Below are 21161 nucleotides of genomic sequence, written 5' to 3'. Positions count from 1 at the left end.
GAGTTGCTACAAGCTACTGAGACTGAATCTGTCCAAATTTTGACAGAAATTTGTCAAGAAATATGGAAAACTAAACAATGGCCCACAGTCTGGAAGTGTTCAATATATATCCTAATTCCAAAGAAAGGGGATCCCAGGGAATGCAATAATTATCAAACTATTGCCTTAATATCCCATGCAAGTAAAGTAATGCTCAAGATTCTACAACAAAGGCTCTTACCATATATGGAGCGAGAAATGCCATATGTCCAAGCTGGATTTAGAAAGGGAAGAGGCACCAGAGATCATATTGCAAACATACGTTGGATAATGGAACAAACCAAGGAATTTGGTGCCACAGCATCTGATTGTCCTGATGCACAACCTATAAGGACAGAATATGGAGAAACCGATTGGTTCCCAATTGGAAAGGGTGTGAGACGGGTGTATTTTATAACCCTATTTGTTTAATCTATATCTAGAACATATACGGAAAGCTGGACTGGACCAAGGTGAAGGAAGTGTGAAAATTGGAGGGAGAAATATCAATAATTTAAGACATGCAGACAATACCTTACTCTTAGAAGAAACCAGTAATGATTTGAAACAAATGCTGATGAAAGTTAAAGAGGAAAGCACAAAAGCAGGACTAGAGCTGGGCATATAAAGTAATGACAACAGAAGATTTATGTAACTTCCAAGCTGATAATGAGGACATTGAACTTGTCAAGGATTATCAATACCTTGGCACAGTCATTAACCAAAATGGAGACAACCGTCAAGAAATCAGAAGAAGGCTAGGACTGGGGAGGGCAGCTATGAGATAACTAGAAAAGGTCCTCAAATGCAAAGATGTATCACTGAACACTAAAGTCAGGAACATTCAGACCATGGTATTCCCGATCTCTATGTATGGATGTGAAAGTTGGACAGTGAAAAAAGTGGGTAATAGAAAAATCAACTCATTTGAAATGTGGTGTTGGAGGAGAGCTTTGCACATACCATGGATCATGAAAAAGACAAATAATTGGGTGTTAGAACCAATTAAACCAGAACTATCACTAGAAGCTAAAATGATGAAACTGAGGTTATCATACTTTGGACACATAATGAGAAGACATGATTCACTAGAAAAGACAATAATGCTGGGAAAAACAGAAGGGAGTAGAAAAAGAGGAAGGCCAAACAAGAGCTGGATTGATTCCATAAAGGAAGCCACAGACCTGAACTTACAAGATCTGAAAAGGGTTCATCACAGATGCTCTTGGAGATCACTGATTCATAGGGTCGCCATAAGTCGTAATCAACTTGTATGCTTTGAAAAAACTAAAGGTATAATATTGTTGAAATGCAAAGAAAGTTTATAAATATAAGATAAAGTGTTTATAGGAAGGCATTTACTGGAGGCATTAAAAGGCATTAAAAAGCATTAAAAACTTCTTATAAAGGAAGAACATCCATGAGTACTTGACATATAAAGAACATACATGAATATATGCATCATAAAAATATTCCTAGCTTATCAAAATATGTAATATTCAGCGTCTTGAATGCATCTCACATTTTTTTAAACTTGCAGGCAGAAAAATATGGAGTTTTGTATTCTTATGGTGTATAAATAATTTGGTTTATTTGTATTTTGATTTATTTCTCTTTGAATCATTGCTTCTGTTCATTCTAGGTCCTATTGCATATCATGAGATTTAGAGAGTTACAATGGATGGTTTGGTGCAAAAGGCAGACACTGCAACAAATACACCATGCTTGTTTATGTAAGCCTGATAACATGAAAAAAATCCTACTCCAAAGTAAAATTAATTTGGAAACACAGGTGCTGATTCAGCAGTTCATCATCCTGTAGGAGAAACTAGAATGGCCATTTTGGGTGTTTGGGTGTATGGCGTGTGTGTGAATCCAATCGTTACCTCTTCCAGTGAGATTCTAGTTTTTACAATCCTATGCAAGCACAGCCTTGGCAGATGGGTTGGGCTGGGGTTCTATGCCACCTTGGGCTCCTTCTGGGAGGAAGGGTGGGATATAAATTTAATTAATAAATCAATAAACATGCAAACAGCATCCATCTATGCATGTGATTCCCCTAGGCAAATAGGAAAATGCACATAGAAGCCAGTTTCCCCATGTATAGGGCCCTAGGTGGATTATAAATTGCTGTTAATCAGCAGCAGCATGTGGAAATTAAAGTGAATAGATGATCTATGTATGAATCCTGTGTAAACCTGCAGATGTAGTTCTCAGTTGTGTTATGCCAATTTTTAGGACATATTTTAGTTAAACAAAGCAACTTTTTCTATTGTGATTCTAAGTAGTGAGAATTGGAAAAGGCACATTGAGTCCTTTTCTTATCAGTGTTGAGGATCTGTGATTAAGTCACTACTCCTAAAGGCTCATCATGGCTTATTTCCTTTTTCCTCCATTTTTCCTCTTGTTTGGGATTTACAGGTTGTCAGCAGCCAACCAGCCCTTGACACCTCAATGTGATATAGACTCAAGTAGTTCTGAGGAGTTCTATCAAGCTGTACACCATGCTGAACAAACCTTCAGGAAGATGGAAAGCTACCTGAAGCAACAGCAGCTCTGTGATGTTATTCTGATTGCTGGGAACCGTAAGATACCTGCACATAGGTATGTGATAAAATACAGCAGTTAGGCTGCAAAAAGAAACATCTGGGATTTGTAGACTTTGATTTTGTGACTGTATCTCATTCTTGCAGAGGTGCCCTTACATACTTTGTTCCATTTCTGTAGAAATAATCCACTCTTGATAATACAATGTGTGAACGTAACAATATAAAATTGCAGCCCAGGTGACTTAACACTGACTTCTCAAACAGCGTCTCATGGAACTGAATGCATTGACTGTACAGGTCAAGCAAATTGGTACAAGCATATGTATTTTAAAAAGGTGCTAGCACATTGTTTAAAGAAAAATTAGTATGTTGATTGTCCAGAGTACCAAATTGATCAGATCTGAGAATATATCTAAAACAATTTATTATCATAGAAATTATGCAGTCAGTTATATCAAGTAATGCTTCATCCATGGATGACTGAGTCGCTTCTTTATTACACAGATGGTTTAGAATCCTAATAGAAATAGCTTCCAAAGATGAACATATTAATCTGTTGCAACAAAGGCAACAAAGAGTGTTGTAGCACCATGAAGACTTAGAAATTTATCATGGCATAAACTTTTGTGGGCTAGAGTCCACTTAATAAGAGAGACCATGTATCTGATGATGTGGACTGTATAGTTTACAAAAGCTGATGTCATAATACAGTTGCACCCCCCCTCATTTTATCCTTACATCAACCCTTTGAGGTAGGTTGAGCTGTGAGAGACTGACTGGCCCAATGTTATCCAGTGAGTTTTATCATGGCTAAGTAAGGATTTGAACCTAGATCTCACCCAGTCTTGGTCCAGCACTCTGATCTTGAAGCAATGCCTGTCCATAGTCTGGAATCTGACAAAAATGTCTCTTAATAGCCCAGAATGGTCAGTGGATGCCACTTTATATGAGTTAATTGTCAGGATGGTTTCTGGATACAGATATCTCTCTGGAATGTATGGAAGAAAACACCACTGGAGCTTGAGAAGGTGAAACACCCCGCCACTCCAGCTAAAGGAAGGTAGCAGCTATGGGTGTGTGTGTGTAAAATATCAGATGCCAGGTGCCAAAGAAAGCTAAAGCCATGGAGCATGGCTCCTTGAACTTCTGAAGGGGAAGTGAGGAGGATATAGCAATAGCTTATAACTTTACAAATTATAAACCAGATCACTGTGGCAACAACCATGCAGACCTAGATTAATCTCTTTGGCCTAATTGTCTGATTTAAGAGTAGTAGCATACCCAGAAATTTGGGATCTACCAACTTGAGCCAGTCACGAAATGGCAGCTTGATCTTGTAATCAAAATTACCTTCCACACACTGTTGTTTGTTTATTTAATATAAAATAATTGTAAACCATACTTTCATATACAATCAAAGGAAATATGCAGACTAAAAACACAGTACAGGCAGGCCCCGCTTATACAGCAGGTTCTGTTCCGGACCCCTTCCGTAAAGTGGAAATCACCGTAAAGTGGAACCCCATTGAGTATAATGGGGCGCGTTGTGCGAAAATGCCGCCAAATGCCGTAAAAGTGGCTTTAAAATGGGGAATGAAAGCCGCCGCATTAGCAGAACGCTGGTAAGCAAAGCGCCGGTAAGCGGGGCCCTACTGTATTACAATAAAATACAATAAAAACATCAATCATATCAGTAAGAGCTGGTTGGCAAAGCAGTGTTTCACGGGGGGTGAGGGGTGAGAGCAGAGGCAGTGGTGTTCTCCCATTGGTGGAAGTGCTGTAATTATCAGGATGGGGTGCAGTGGTGGTGGTAAGGTCAGGGGAGCTCTGGATTGGTGGTGGCCCAGCAGGTGCACACAAAGTTCCAGGGTTGCCATTGCTTAATGCTCTCTGGAGCTCACAGCTGCTGCCTCATTCCCATCCTGACGAGCACTGGCATTGCTGCCTAACATCAATCCTAACATCAATCCTAAAAATGCACCATGAGAGCTGCGCAGAGACCTTGTTGCAGAGGCAATTAACTGTTTTAATACAGTTTCAATAGTAATGAGGATAATGATGCCATACAATATCATCTGCCGTCAACATTATCAGCATTTTCCTATTCAACTTCCAAAGGAGAGGGAGATGTGCCTCTTCCTTCTGCTAGCATCATTGGAAAGGAAGATTACGGAGACAATCAAGAGGGGAAAATATCACCATAACACCTCTTTCTTCACAGGAAAGGGGAGAGATGAGCAAAGAAGATCTAGTAGGAATTCATTATTTGTTTACCCTTATCTTTCTTTCAGCATTTGGTAACTACAGCACTAAGAATACAAGATGTTTGTGGATTGTGTTTATTCACTGGTGAAGGAACACTCCAGTACCAACAAATATTTGAGAGGAAAAGTGAGACAGTGAGGAAAGGGGGTATACAAGGAGCCTATAATTAAGCCTGAAATCCCATGAGCATTTCAGTTGAAAGCAAGTGAAACTGGACCCAGAAAATCTTGCTGCACAACCCGGCTGTCTTGCTGCCATTCTCATGGTGTGCCAACTTCCTACTAGCTTCTTGCTCTTGGGGAAAAAAAGGTTGATCAATTCAAAGCTTCTGAACATAATCTCTGAGAGCAGATACCCAAATCTCTATAAACTTTGCAACCAGAAAACAATAGAATTTCATCTTCTAAGATATCAATTGTGATGAGTCATCAAGAGTCATTAAACTCATTTCAGTTTGAAAACAAGGATTAAAAATAATCTAGGATGGCTTTATACCCCCATTGCATATTATGACTGTGGGAAACAAATTCATTCTATACGCAAATGACTGTTGTGTTGAGGATATATTTCTAGCCTGTGTATTCATAGGAAAGAAATGGCACATAGTACCTGGGCCAACTGGTTATGTTGTACAGCAAAGTACTGTTAACGTGTCTTGAAAGCGCAAATCTGCAGAACCATTACCTTGTCAGGTTTAGAGATGTGCCTCTGGGATCCAGCAGTACCTCTAGTCTTTCAAATACTATATTATAGTCTTCTCCAACCTGGTGCCCTCCAGATGTTTTGGACTGCAACTCACATAAGACCCAGCCAGTATAGCTGTAGTCCCATCAAGTTAGGGAAGGAGATTATATTTCAAACTCTGAACTCACTCCATTCATCTCAACCAACATAAGACAAGGGCATAATATAAAGACGCTTTTTCTTTATTTTAGGCAGTTTGGGGTAGATACATCTTATTTATTTAAAATATTTCTGTCCCATCCTTCTGCCCTGCAATAGGGTACTCAGGGCGGCTACAATGAAATAGCACACATATATAGTAAAATACACAATAAAAACAAACATTACAGTAAATTAAAATGCATAAAATACAATTAAAATACATAAAATGCATTATGCATACACACACGCACATACATGTATATATGTGCATACACATATAAAATAGTAAGAATAAAAGAACTGAAAAGATAAAAAATAAAAGATAAAAAACTTTAAACAGTGTCAGGCTTTCTGGAACAAAATAGTTTTTACAAGTTTCCGGAAGACTATCAGGAAGAGAGCAAAGTGGGCTTCTTGGGGCAGGGAATTCCAAAGTCTGGGAGCCACAATTGTCTTTCATTCCAGGCACGCAGAGGAGACCAGAGGGAGATGATCTTAAATCCAGGGTAGGAACATATGGACATAAGCGGTCCCTTTACACTGGTCCAATGCCGTTTAGGGCTTTAAAGGTCAGAACCAGCACTTTGAATTGGGCTTGGAAACAAATTGGGAGCCAGTGGAATTGATAAAGCACAGGGGTGATATGCTCCCTGCATCATGCTCCCGTTAACATTCTGGCTGCTGCATTTTGGACCAACTGTAATTTCTGAATCATTTTCAAAGGCAGCCCCATGTAGAGTGTGTTACAGTAATCAATCCTCGATGTTACCAATGCATGTGTCACTGTGGCCAAGTCACCTGCTTCCAAGAATGGACAGAGCTGGTAGACCATTTTGAGGTGGCCAAAAGCACTCCTGGCTATCGCAGCCACCTGATATTCCAGCAGCAGGGCAGGATCCAGAAGAACTCCCAAACTGCGGACCTACTCTTTCAAGGGGAGTGCAACCCCATCCAGAACAGGTTGCAACCCTATCCCTGGTGCAGTTTTCCCCTTCGCCAGCAACACTTCCATCTTGTCTGAATTAAGTTTCAGTTTGTTAGCCCACATCCAGCCCTTCACAGCCTCCAGCCACCAGTTTAGGACGAGCACTCCCACCCTACCATCAGATGGAAGGGAAAGATAGAGTTGAGTGTCATCAGCATATTGATGACATTGCACTCCAAATCTCCGGATGACCTCTCCCAGTGGTTTCATATAAATGTTAAAGAGCATGGGAGACAGAATGGAACCCTGCGGTACCCTATAGGCCAATGGCCAGGGGGTCGAGCAGTAGTCTCCCAGCACCACTTTCTGGGTCCTGTCCATCAGGTAGAACCAGAGCCACTGTAGAACAGTGCCTCCTAGACCCATCCCAGCAAGACGGCGCAGAAGGATACCATGATCGATGGTATCAAAGGCCACCGAGAGGTCCAGCAGCACCAACAGGAATGCACTCCCCCTGTCTGATGCCCGACATAGGTCATTAAGCAGGGTGACCAGGGCAGTCTCTGTCCCATGACTAGGCCTAAAGCCTGATTGAAAAGGGTCTAGATAATCCAATTCATCCAGGAAAACTTGGAGTTGGGCCGCCGCCACCCTCTCAATCACCTTGCCAAGAAAGGGGAGATTAGAGACTGGCTGGAAGTTATTAAGATCTGCAGGATCTAATGAAGGCTTCCTAAACAAAGGTCTAATCACAGCCTCCTTCAACGATGTTGGCATAGAGCCTTCCTTTAGGGAGGTGTTAATCAGATATGTCAACCAACCAGCTACTCCCAATCTGGCGGATTTAATTAGCCAGGATGGGCAAGGATCAAGCGAGCAGGTAGTGGCCCTCATTCCTCCCAGAATCCTGTCCACATCCTCAGGCTTCACAAGCTGAAAAGTATCCATGGAAAAATGACCAGAGGGAGCAGTGGGGACATCTGGCACAACTGTAATTAACGAGGAGCCAAGTCAATCTGAATGCCAGGAATTTTATCTGTGAAGTGCCTCGCAAACATTTCACAGCGAGCAACTGATTGTTCAGAGCCTGCTGTCAGGCCAGAGCCCAAAAAACTCCGGACCACCTGAAAAAACATCGCTGGATGGCACTGGGCAGAAGCAATGGTGGCAGAGAAGTAAGCTTTTTTTTGCCACCATCACCACCACATGGTAGGCTCAAAAATGAGCTCTAACCAGTGTTCGGTCAAAGACAGATTGAGTTTTTCTTCATCGTCGCTCTAGTCATCAACCCTGGCATTTCATCAGGCCCAAGGCTTGAGTAAACCAAGGTGTGTTACGGGCCTTCCCTGGTGGGAGAGGGCTCTTTGGAGCAATAGTATCCACCGCCCGGGTCACCTCCATATTCCAGAGGTTGACCAGGGCTTCGGAAGTAGCGCCAACCATGTTGGGATCCCCCAGAGCATTCAGTAAACCATCCTGATCATAAGTCTCCGGGGGTGGACCATCTTAATCAGCCCTCCTGTGCAGGTTATCAGGGGCACAAAGTCTAAACCTAATCAGGTGGTGATTTGACCATGACAACGGAGTCACCGAGAACCCCTCCACCCTCAGATCACCAGCTTCCTGTCCCGAACAAAACACAAGATTGAGCGTGTGTCCTGCCACATGAAGATATTAAGGACAGCCCCATGGTTGTCATGACAGCCATGAAGCCCTGAGCTGGACCTCTGAGACTAACCTCAACATGTATGCTGAACTCACCCAGGACCATCAGCCTGGAAACCGCAACACCAATGCTGAGACCAGCTCCACCAGCTCAGGGAGGGAGACTGTTGGGCAGTGAGGTGGACAGTACACCAGCAGAATCCCAACTCTGTCACCCTGAGCCAATGCCAGGCACACACACTCAAAGCCAGAGGAGTTAGGGACAGGATACCTGACAGGAGAGATAGATTCCCTACAGACAATTGCGACCCCACTTCCCCATCCCCTGGATCTGGGCTGCTGGAATGCCACAAAACCTGGAAGGCAGAGCTGGGAAAGTCCCACTCCGCCCTGGTCATTTAGCCAGGTTTCAGTAATACACATAATGTCAGCACACTCATCCAGGATTAAGTCCTGAATTAAAGTGGTTTTATTAGTCACTGACCTTGCATTTATCAGCAGAACAGTAAAATCCAGGGTGTTCCCAGCATGATAGCAAGTGTCCTGTGGGTTGGGAGGGGGATCGGGAGGGAAACAAGCATGAAGATGTCTTATATCCCTTCCCCTGTTATGGCCAATCAACCAATCAATATATATATACTTGCCAAGTTTAGATAATATGATAAAGTACATATATACGGTCTGCCTAGTAAACGTCGCAAGACGTCACCCTAAGAGTTGGAAACAACTCACACTACAAGTGCGGGGACACCTTTACCTTTTACTTGGTGGATAGAGGGAAGAGTTGCACATTTTAAGAGTGTAGGAATGTGATTTCTGTTCCCCATACAATTTTTATTTAGAAGGTTATGAGAAATATTTGCAACACTGTGTGTCTGCATGGAATTTGATTTTCTATCTCTTGCAGTTCAACAGCAATGAAATCTATTTTGAAGCAGAAAAATTGCTTTAATAAATACAAGCTTGCCCATTAAATAAAAAAAACTGAATCACATTTTTGTTTTGTAGTTAAAGGTACAGACATGCTTGTATATTATTTCTGACTTTTTATCTGTTTGCAGGCAACAGTTCACTCTATTCCTTCAAGAATTACTGGCACATATACTGCACTGTTTTTCTGGTCTATGAACGTAATAAACTTGTTGTTGTTGTTGTTGTTGTTATAGTGCACTACACACCTTGTTCAAATTAAACTTTCAGGCTGTGAATTAACTTGTAAATATGAGGAACAGGTAGACTTTTATCATGTAGCATTTATGGCATCAACATTTCTTAATGCAAATAGTCACTTGTCCTCAAACAATGATTCCTGGGGGAAAAATTAAAATGCATGGTAAATAACTCTTATAATATTTCAAGCACTTAGTATTTTAAGACTTCAAAAAATCTGTCAGCCTGAAGAACATCAGGAGGCAGGATCATGTGGCTCAGGATGTACACTCATTAGTAAAGACCTTGTTCAGCTGCTTCTGGCGCATGTTTTTACAAACCTCTTCCCACTATCCATACAAACTCTAACAGATTAACCAAGGGCGCTTCAAACCCCAGCAAGAAAGTATATACAGAATTAGTTTCATTTTCTCTCTCCGACAGAGACTCAAAGAACAGAGTAGCTGCATGCCAGGCAGAAAATCATCAGGTGCAGCCTGTTCCCCTACCACTACATCATACTGGGAAAAAGTATCATTAATTTTAACTAGAAAACTGTTAAATCAGACTCTTTTATTTCTTCAGATTTATCTACTTGTCTACCCTGTTCCCTCAGATATACTGTACTACTTGCTTGTATGAACGACCTATCTATCTATCTATCTATCTATCTATCTATCTATCTATCTATCTATCTATCTATCTATCTATCTATCTATCTATCTATCTATCTATCTATCTATCTATCCCAAAACAGCAGTTGCATAAAAGGGTGTGCATTATAGTAGAGGGCTGGCACATGCATGTTAGCATTTTATATTTTCAAATACATTCACAGTATCACAGATTATTTTCACATGTTAAAGCCAATTGCACCTTCTCTACACCCAGTGCAAAGCAACACTGAAAACAGCAAGCTTTCCCTACCTACCCACTTCTGTACTGAGTTGGGAGAAAGTCCTTTATTGTCGAGGTGAAACTTTCCTCTGCACTGAAGGGGTCTGTTCAGAGGTGCTGCAGAGCTGGGTGTATGGGTGAAGCTTGTCATCACTTGCTGTGAGAGATCTAGGTGCCACTCACATGGTGTGCCAGCTTCTTGCTGGGTATAGTTGAACTAGCTCATGGTGTACGCTGAATTTCATCTGTGTTTTTTTCCCCTTTGACCCAACCCTATGAGCATCCAGCCACCAATAACACTGAAGGAACTATGTAAAGAGGGTCTGGGATGGTTGTCCACATCAGTAGAATTTCATTATCTCTGTTGGTAGATTACAGTAGAACTCTTAATTTTTAAAGCATAATATTAGGTGATCCATATTTTTTTTTATATAGGCGATAAATGCAAAAGGAGAGGAGCTGTGGATAGAAACTTCATAACTATATATGCAATTCCCCCCACAAGAAAATTCACTGTTTTGACATTATAAGAGGTTCTTAACACATGTTGAACTAGAACCTGGGGATGGAAGGGGGAGGGAAACTTAGGTTACTTGAGATGTTAACCTCTCTTTGGTTATAAGGAATTGTAGTAAATTGTCCAATTGTTCAGGACTCTGCAAAGTACAAAATAGTGTATGTGGAAGTAGAAAGTTTAATTAAATGCTGGCTTTGAAAAGTTAAAACCAAAGCAATTTCTGAGTTGATGGATTATATTTGAGCTGCATATAATATGCAACACTCCATGGAGGAAACAAGGTTCATTAGTTTATTTCTGTAGCATAGCAGGAATTGAAAAGAAGAAAATGACATCCAGGAGACAACTGACCTTTCTGCTGAATAGGTCAACATGCCTCGGAGCCAAGATTTACCACCACCTGCAGCCATCTGAGGTGCAAAAGCAACAGTTCATTGTGAATTCAATGAGTCCCAAGGCGTCCTTATTTTCCTTTTGAATATTGGATGATTTAATATGATGCCACCTCACAGAATTAAGATTAATTGTGAGGCAACTTTCACTTGTTGTTTCACTTGGTAAAACGCTAGAGAAAAATAGCTGTAGTAGTAATTTAGCAATGTATATTTAAATATCCCATGCTGTTTATTGATTGTTGCTCACACAAAAAATCTGAATAAAATATTTATATATTTATGAAATAATCAGTGGTGTACCTAGCGTATTGGACATCCAGAGCAGATCATTTTTTTAAACCCCCCCATACGACAAAATTATTTTCAGTAATAATCATGAAATGAAATGAATAATAATAATGGCCAGAAAAGAAACGCAGACAGTGTTTCAGCCCCGTTGCACGACATCTCTCAAGGGAACCGTAAAGGCGCTCTGCACACGCTCAGAGGCACACACTGTCCTCACCATCATTCTTTTTAAAAGATCCACAAACTGAATGAGTTAGCCTAAACAGACCTACCATTGGGACCTGGTTCAGGCATTGGTCGATTTTCCTGCAAGGAAACAAAACAGACAGCACTCAGCTTTTGTGAAAGGTTGCTACTCCTTACTCCAGCATTATATGGAGGATCAATTCAGGTGGCCTACTATAGTAAATCCCTTGCCATCCCAAGGATAAATGGCATTTTGTTTGTACTGTTGCAACCCTATACAGAGAGAGATGAAGGTAGAAATAAAATAAACAGCTATTTGAGCCACTCATGGGTCGAAATATGAAAGGGGCAACCACTGATTGTTTCTTTTAATGCCTCCTCTTAAGAAAATGTGATCCTGGCCATTAAGAAACATTATTGCAAATAGGTCACATCCACACCATTATTTTAAAGCACCTGGCTTCCCCCAAAGTATCCTTGGAACTGTAGTTTGTTAAGGGTAATGGGAATTGCAGCTCTGTGAGAGATTCTATGGGGGGAAGCCATGTGCTTTCAATGTATGGTGTGAAAAATCCTCACTATCTGTCTGTTAAGAATTCTGCAGCATTCCATAACTACAGGGCAAATGCTAATACTTCTGTAGTGGTCCTATGACTAAGTTCCAGGAATAAATCTTCCTTTCTCAGTAGAATTTACTAATATCAGATACGTTAAGACGAAGTAAAAGCCCACAGTGGCAAACAAAGTTCTTGCAAGCAAAGCAGCACATGGGGAATGAAAAAAATAACACTACAACCTTAGACTTGCACTATTCTACAACCGCCATCATCCTTGGCCATTGGCTAAGGTGGCTGGAGTTGATGGAAGTTACAGTCTGACAACAGCTGGGGACCCAAGGTTGAAGAACAATGACTCAGAGCAGTAATGGGACCTGGTTATTGCCTTCATGCCTGGTTTATGGACTTCTCAGACTTATCTAGTTTTAAGGATTCTGGACTATGCAGACCTTCATTCTGAACCAGCAAGGCACTTATGTTCTAATGACCCTTTATCCCAAATTGATCAAAACACAACATTTATTTATTCACATTTAAATTCACGGAACTCAAGGGGGCATTTATGTGAGAAGTCTACTCTGTCCCTCTTCCTTCCATTACAGGAGCAGGTGACTTAGAGATCGCTCCCCCTCTGCCTCTATATTAGGTGCTAAGAAGCCCAGGCTTTCCTTTGATTCTGTCACATTTTCATCAGAGCCATCACTCTGAAGTTTTCAGATCTTCCTCTCCGCTCAGATCTGATGCTTCTCACAAGGAGGATGGAGAGATCTCTGAGGAAGACAGTCTGAATAAGAAACCTTCTAATGGAGGATTGTTCCCTCAAGATACTTTCCTTAAGTTACTCAGATGAGCAGCTAGAAATGATGGAGGCTTTACCTAAAATAGTTTCTAAGATTTCCAGATCTTTGGGCATTGCTGCTGCTTTCCCAGTAGTGCTGCCTCCTGTTCCAACAGTTTCTTCCCCTGCATCCTTCAGTGACCTCCTGTGTTTGGACTAGGCTGCCAAAGTCCAGATCTCATCACCATTTCTGTGAAATAATTTAAAGGCTCCCAGATGATTTAATGCTGGAGCCCCTAAAGAGCTTATGTGGCTGCAGTTATTTCTAAGGTTTTTTTTTCCTTCAGAGCCCAACGAGTTACCCACAGGTCAGCATGATAGAAGCATCTTCTAACATGGCCAGAGCTACTTTCACCTGGGCCAGCTAACTTCTCAGTATCACTCGGACAGTGACTTCAGAGACATCCTAAGGAAAATCTCCCTATTCATGGCTTTTCTAGCCAATTCCTCTCTTGAGATCCTCCAGCTAGAGGCTAGATGCAAGGTTTCAAATGGGGTGGCCAGAAAATTATTATTATTATTATTATTATTGTTATTATTATTATCATCATCATCATCATCATCATCATCATCATTATCATCATCATCATCATCATCATCATCATCATCATCTGGCCTTCATCCAAAGGTTACAAAATTTTAAAATATATTAAAACAACCTAAATTAACAAAATAGGGTGGGTCCTAATAATATACGTCTCAGGTGTTAAAGGCCAGGGTAAAGAAATGCATCCTCAGCATTCACCTAAAACTGTACAGTGAAGTTGCCAAATACACCTTGGTGGGAAGGGAGTTTCACAACTTAGAGGCCACCACAGAGAATACCCTTTCCCAGGCCATCCCCCAAGTTTCTGAGGGTGGTGGAACTACCAAAAGGGACCTCTTATGCTGATTTCAACATCCGAGAGGATCTGCATGGAAGGAGGAAGTCTTTTAGATATTTGGTACTTAAGTTGCTTAGGGCTTTAAACACTAACATAAGCTTCTTAAATTGGGCCTGGAAGCAAACTGGCAATTAATGCAACTGTTTTAAAATAGGAGTTATGTTTTAAAACAGGAGTATAAGAGATGTAAAGGGAACCCCAGCCAGAAATCTGGCTGCTGCATTTTGGATTGGTTGATGTTTCTGAGTCATCTTCAAAGGTAGCTCCATGTAGAGCGCATTGGAACTAGCTGGATCTGGAAAAAAGCACTCTTAAGCCACTGAGGACACTGAGCCTCCAGTGACAGTGTTGGATCCAAGAATACCCCAAAGCTGCAGACCTGTTCCTTCCAGAGGAGTACAACCCCATCCAGAACAGGCTATATCCCCACTTCCCAGATATGAGAACTCTGGACACATAACACCTCTGTTTTTTCAGAATTCAACCTCAATTTATTTGCCCATATCCACCCCATCACTGCCTCCAAGCACTGGTTCAACACCTCAATTGCCTCTTCCAATTCAGATGGAAGAGAGAGATAGCGCTGGATGTCATCTGCTTATTGGTGACACCTCACTCCAAATCTCCTGATGACATTTCACAGTGGCTTCATATAGATGTTCAATAGCATTGGGGACAAGATGGAACCCTGTGGAACACCACAGGACAGCTCCTGTGGTGCCGAACAGTAGCCTCCTGTTACTACTTTTTGGAAACAACCCTGGAGGTATGAGCAAAACCACTGAAACACAGTGTCCCCACCTCCCTGGGACACTCCAAAAGGATACAGTGGTCAACAGAATCAAAAGCTGCTGAGAACTCAAGGAAAACATATGTCATCAACCAGGGTGAACAAGGCAGTTTTAATGTCATGGGCAGCCTGAACCCAGGCTGTAATGGATCCAAGTAGTCAGTTTCCTCCAAGCATGCTTCATGCTGGATCACCATTTGTCACTGGACAATGATTGTTTAAAACTTCTGGGTTCAGGGAAGTCCTCTTAAGGAGGAGACACCACCACCATCTCCTTCCAGGCAGATGATACCTCCCCCTCCTCCAATAAATCATTGATCACTCCCTGGACTCACCCAGTTACTCTCCTACAGCTAGCTGTAAGAAGCCAAGATGTGCAAGGGGACAGGTGCTTGGCTGCACTTCTTCAAGCAGCTTGTCCACATCCTCAGACTACAATAACTGAACCCAATCCAATAGAGATGGAACATACAGTGCTTTGGACACCTCCATTGGACTTGATCTAACTGTGGCATCCAAAATGGTCCAAATCTGAGTGATTTTGTCCCTAAAGTGCCTTGCAAAGTTGATACACAATCTCTGTCTGAGAAACTGGGGAGTAAATGTTAAATCTAAAGCAAACCTATCCAAAGACTCTTTCTCAAGCAAACACAATTTTTTTGGTAATTTCATTGAGGCTGTTCAAGAACTTGGAGAACTTGGTGAGTGGTCAACTTCTCCATTTTGCATGTGTCTCATCCTCAGCAACCTCTGATTGTTGAGTTTGGTGAAGCATCTGCTCTTTGTACTGTGGCTTGCCAAGGTATCAGACTCCAATTAGTGATATATAGAATCTATTTTGCTCTTCAGGGCATGCATATGGCAGTCGGATATACCCTATGTTTCTAAAAAACAAACAATGGAACTCTGCTAATGGTTTTAAAGGTACCATAATTCCTTAGTTGGTACTGTTTATTCTCTGATAGCTCTTTGACAGTTATTCAGAATTAACCTTGAATCAAAATAAACGATTTGTTAACTAATTTCGGTGTGGTGGTGGTGGTGATCGGTGCTTTTTTAAAAACGTTACTTCTTAATTTTATTGATTATTTTTATTAAATGGGAGCCTTTCTTAAACTGTGATCCTATCTATGCTTACTTGGAAGTACTTCCTACTGTGTTCAAGGGGCTTGCTCCTACATATTCAGAAAGGAATCTACAGCAAAGTTTGCAAGAGACATTTGATCTCGTCACAACTACACACTGTGCATGAACACCAAAGTTCTACATCATAAGCAGATGGTTTGCAACAAATCTGCAACGCACGCACATAGGAGCAGAAGCAGGAGGGTCAAGTGCCACAATTGGGGGAAGCCACAATTCTCCAGACATCCGACAGACAGTCTTTACTGAACAAAAGTCATAAAAGGCCACCACTCCCCAACAAACAACAGCGATGACTTACAAGAAAATACAAAATGACCACCCTCCTCTGTTCAATGGGCTTACATATGTGTTGCATAGGATTGCTACTGGAGTCATGTCAACATTTAAAATGCTTGTTTTTCTTGTTCTTGTTGTTTCCATTCTCGACATCAAAGCAGGGATGGAGAATGGCTGGGACTGATGAGAGTTAGAGTCCAACAACATCTGGAGGGCCACAGGTCCCCACCCTTAAAAGTTTACAGTTTAGCTGAATATATTGAGAACTGGATTGTTCAACAGTTATTGTGAAATGTAATATATGATCTTTTTCTTTTTCCAGACTTGTTCTGAGTTCTGTTTCTGATTATTTTGCTGCCATGTTTACAAGTGATGTTTGTGAAGCCAAACAAGAGGAAATCAAAATGGAAGGCATCGACCCCAGTGCACTCTGGGATCTTGTTCAGTTTGCATACACAGGTAATAGATAATATGCACTGATTTTTTTTCTTTTTAATGGCAAAGGCATGTTTGAATAACCTGAAACAGTAAGTGTGAGGAATTGTTAAAAGGTGAGACAAAGTAATATTTGTAAACAGTATCCCATGTTCCTTGTTGGAGTTGCTTGTGCACTGAAAAGGAGTTAACAGTTGTAATTAAAGTGTGTTAGGGCCTTGGGTTACTAGAAATGGTTGTGCAGTTTTGGGAAGTTATTATGCCCTTCATCCCTAGGAATCTGAGCCAGAAATCCTTTTAGGTCCAACAGTTGCTGCTCTCAGTGCATGCTTGCATTGCACATATGAAATGTGGCCTTTCTCTGGCTGCAATTTATACCTTTCAAATGCAAGAGCAATTGTGGTGTGATATGTTTCTGAAGACTTGGGAGTTGGGAAAGGGTTAGCCATCTCTGCCCTTGTCTGCCCCATTTATACTCTAAACTGCATCTTCTAGAACTGGTATTGACTGTTTTTTTTAAAAAATGCCAGTGAACTGTTACATGTGTTGGTGTGTAATGCCCCTTACTGGTATCCTGAGATGATCCAGGATATTCACTGTGTTCAGTGAAATATATAAATACATGAGACTCACAAATCTTACATGGTTACCAACCAGCTAGGGTTGCCAGGTCCATGGCCTGAGACTGACCCTGTATCTTTAGGAGAAGAGAAGGTCAGCCAAGTGCAAGTGTTCTTGCAACTCTGTAATGGGAAAAACCACAAGGTGGAATTCTCCCTCCCTCCTCCACAACTTTTAAAGATACAGAAGACCTCTTGGAGGCTGGGCCTGGCAACCAAGAGGTCTTCTGTATCTTTAAAAGTTGGGCAGGGGGAAGGGAGAATTCCACCTTGTGGTTTTTCTCATTACAGAGTTGCAAGAACATCTGCACTTGGCTGACTTTCTCTTCTCCTAAAGATACAGGGTCAGTCTCAGGCCAAGAACCTGGCAACCCTATTACCAGCAGAATGTCAAGTTCTGTACTGAACTGATAAGGTCCTTGCTTAAATAAAGCATACTATCCTTAGAGAAGGGGTATTAGGAAGATGAGTAGAAAATTAAACTGCCAAATTACAAACATTTATTGACAACAAAACTTCAGTGTTTCTCTGACCAAGCAGTGCCCTCAGCAAAAATAAATTAAAACTTCAGTATGTAATGAATATCTCTAAAGCACAACATATTTAGTCCAAAAAATTTAAAGAAATAAACACACACATATTGTAATTTTTGTGTTAATTAAATTTTCTGCCATCCATTGTGTTTTAATTGAATATTAACATATTTGTTAAAACATTCCCTTATTATAATTGTATTACTTTATGTAGTTTTATTATGTAAACTCAATACAGAGTTTTCATTACAACATAAACGAAATTACTATTTCATTAGGATTGCCACTTTAATTCACATGGTATGTATTATGCAAATGTATAAGTAACATATTGCTGCAATTTATGCTTATTTTCCCTAGAATACCAATTACTTAGCCTTTTGCAGGCCAAGAGTGGCTAGTTTAAAATATATGCCCTTTTAAATATGCAATAAAGAATTAATCTTAACCCAAGATGGCAACATCTATCTGAGTGTTCAAAGAGGTTTCCAATTGTGCACCATCCATCTCGATTTTCTCATGAGAGGAAGGGTGCTGGAGTTGGGGGGCATATGTAGAGTGACAGATTATCTGAATCGAAGTATCTGTTCTCCTATTAACACGTTAGAATTGTAAGAGTTGACAGCACCAATGGGGAGCAAGCCATCAGCCAGCTGTTGTGTACAAAAGTCCCTTGATTGAACTTTACATGTAACAGAGAAATATACTTTCTAGCTATATACTTTTAGGTTCTGAAACCTCAGAACTAGACCACATGTTAGATTAGTTAAAATATATTTAGTAGGTCTTGATGTTTTCTTAGAGAACACTTGGAGGAAATAAACAACTCTTGGAAGGGGGTTGTTTCATTCCAAGTAGCAAAACTTTTTTTTCTGAACAATATATAAGGAGTTTGGGGGTGGAGCTTGCCAGAAAGCTTTTGATGCAGACACCATTTGATGTATTTGTGCTGATGAATAGAGCAACTATACCAGCAATGGTTTCTAAAACGGCACCATTGTATAAGAATTTCCTTTTCATTCTTTTTGTTTTATCTTGCTACTGTAAAGGATTTGCAGAAATTGAGAGATAGGATTATTTTCCCCAAATCTCAGTTAAATCTGATACCTTCAGCTGTTTTAGAAGGAAGGTACAGGAGGAGGCCAGATTCCGAGTTTACCTGTACTTATGATCAAAACAGGTTGAAGGCCTTGTACATAATATTATATTGCCCTTTGTGTAATGTGCTGAGGGAACAATGCTGAGGACACATTTTAGGGAATTGTATGGAGAAGTATGACCATGATACTGTAATCTATCTGCTACGTGGACCTGATAGATATGTAGCTATGAAGGTTGCATGTTTTTAATCTGCAGTAATTGATATTTAAAAGGGAAAACGATTTGTCTTGCCAGAGCGATTCAGAAATTTAAGTTTGTTCATGCTTTTATTTTGTTCAGGTTTTATATATTTATTCCAATGCAATTTTTCCTTATTTTGACATATAATAAATAAGCACAACATGTTTAAAAGGGGATGCTGTGATTTTCCAGGAAGCTTCATCATTTGAAATTGTACATAGTTTTATTTGGATCGGTGTCAATTTTATTTATGTTATCTTGCGTTACTTACAGATATATAGTTATAGTTCCCTTTGTTAACTAGATACAAATAAACAAATATGAACCTGAAATAAAAGAGAACACTTTTTTAAAAAAAATATTTTAATTAGGGGAACTCTGACACTAGTAAGATTAAATAAGACATTTGCAGGAGATTTCCAGGATACTCAAAGCCATCTCATGTCTCCAAGCAACTAACAGCTATCAGCTGATCACAATAGGGACGTATGAAGAGGCCAAGCAGCTCAAGGACTTCCTTTAGATGCTCTACAAGGCCATGTTATGTGCTCTCAACTTCAAGAGAAGTGGTAATCGGTGATATTTTAATCCTTTTGCTGGCTACTGCAGAAGTGATTGGAGCATTTTTGGAATGGACCAGAATCAATCACAATGTGGTGGGCTCTAGTCTTGCTCTGAAAATGTTTCAACCCCAGACATTGCTCAGGGTTTCTTCCTGGATTTCAGCTGTGGCAGAAGTCATGAGTTATTTGGGAGCCAAGGTTCTATAATGCCTTTAGTGAACCTTTAATGTTGCAGCACCGACACTTTGGAATTCCCTCCTCATAAATATTAGACAGGTGCCATCTCTGTTACGGCACCTACTGAAGACCTTTCTCTTTCAACAAGCCTTTTAAGTGGAGACCTTATCCTAGTCTGAGTCTGTGTTGGAATTATTTTTAAAGATGTTTTTTAAAATATGTTTTGTTTTTAATATGTTTTTAAAGATGTTGTGTTTTTAAGATTTTTAAAGTGCTTTGAGAGTTTTTGTTTGCTGCCCTGGGCTTCTTTATTTATAATACATTTTTTAAAAGATACTTGTTTGGTATGTTGGCAGTATCACGTTATCAATGTGGATGATACTTTTGATAGTCATGCTATAAGATCAAACTGGTGTGAAGAAATGTAATCTTGAAATTGTGGGTTGAATTATACCTTTGGATCCCTTGGCCCACTTGCTGAGTTATATGAAGGATTTCTTAGCTAATTATGGCAAAAATAGAAGATGTAAGAAGCTGGGAAACACCAGATGCCTCAATCAAATATGTTAAATCTATGGAAAGTGTGGACTTAACAAACCTAACAATATGGATTAGAAATGGAAGGAGAAGTAATTATAACTCTGAAAAGAAATGGCATTTATTTCTCTATTTCTGGAATCAACATGGGGATTACTGTAAAATAAATTTGATCTTTCATTTGAGTATTGAGTGTTGCCAAATGTAATGAGTGTGTTCTGTTGGTAAATATTTAAAGAAATATCATTATGAAAGAAGTAAAATATTTCAGAGACACTTTTTATATTTAGTGCAAGGTGACTCAAATAATACTAGTTAGCATTCATGGTGGGATAATGTTAACAGTGTTTTTCCTCTGACATAATCACTAGTTGTAAAACTTGTTACTAATGAAACTGTAATACAGAGATACCTGAGATTTGCTGAACTTTCTTTTTATGAGTTTGTTGTAAAGATTTATTGATTCTGATAGGCTACCATTCTGTGACAGTTTAAGGTTTCATTAATTGCTTTGTATTGACAGAAAAGTATATTTCGTTGCACACTAGTAGATAGCAGACTTAAAGCAGGTTTGCACAGCTTATTATCCATAAGGTGAACGTAGACCAATATAATGTTTGGTTGCCTTGATACATTTCCTGGTTTTGTTGTCTGCTCAAGACTGCAAAAATGAGGGGGCAGGGTGCTGTTTGTTATAGTGGATCTCATCTGGTTCAAGTCAGAAT

The 21161-nt window shown here is 40.2% G+C and overlaps 1 protein-coding gene across 1 annotated transcript in view; it reads left to right on the top strand.

Annotated features, from left to right (window-relative positions):
- KLHL1 (kelch like family member 1) overlaps positions 1 to 21161 on the top strand; it is a 283389-nt gene that overhangs the window by 47498 nt on the left and 214730 nt on the right. The window contains exons 2-3 of the mRNA XM_061629343.1: positions 2440 to 2622; positions 16553 to 16689. Coding sequence (XP_061485327.1) covers positions 2440 to 2622; positions 16553 to 16689 — 320 coding nt within the window. The remainder of the gene's footprint in view (positions 1 to 2439; positions 2623 to 16552; positions 16690 to 21161) is intronic.

This window comes from Rhineura floridana, chromosome 5 (genome assembly GCF_030035675.1).
Source record: "Rhineura floridana isolate rRhiFlo1 chromosome 5, rRhiFlo1.hap2, whole genome shotgun sequence".
Classification (NCBI taxonomy): domain Eukaryota; kingdom Metazoa; phylum Chordata; class Lepidosauria; order Squamata; family Rhineuridae; genus Rhineura; species Rhineura floridana.
Note: the sequence above shows the minus strand (reverse complement) of the source record. Positions and strands in the feature narration are given on the sequence as shown.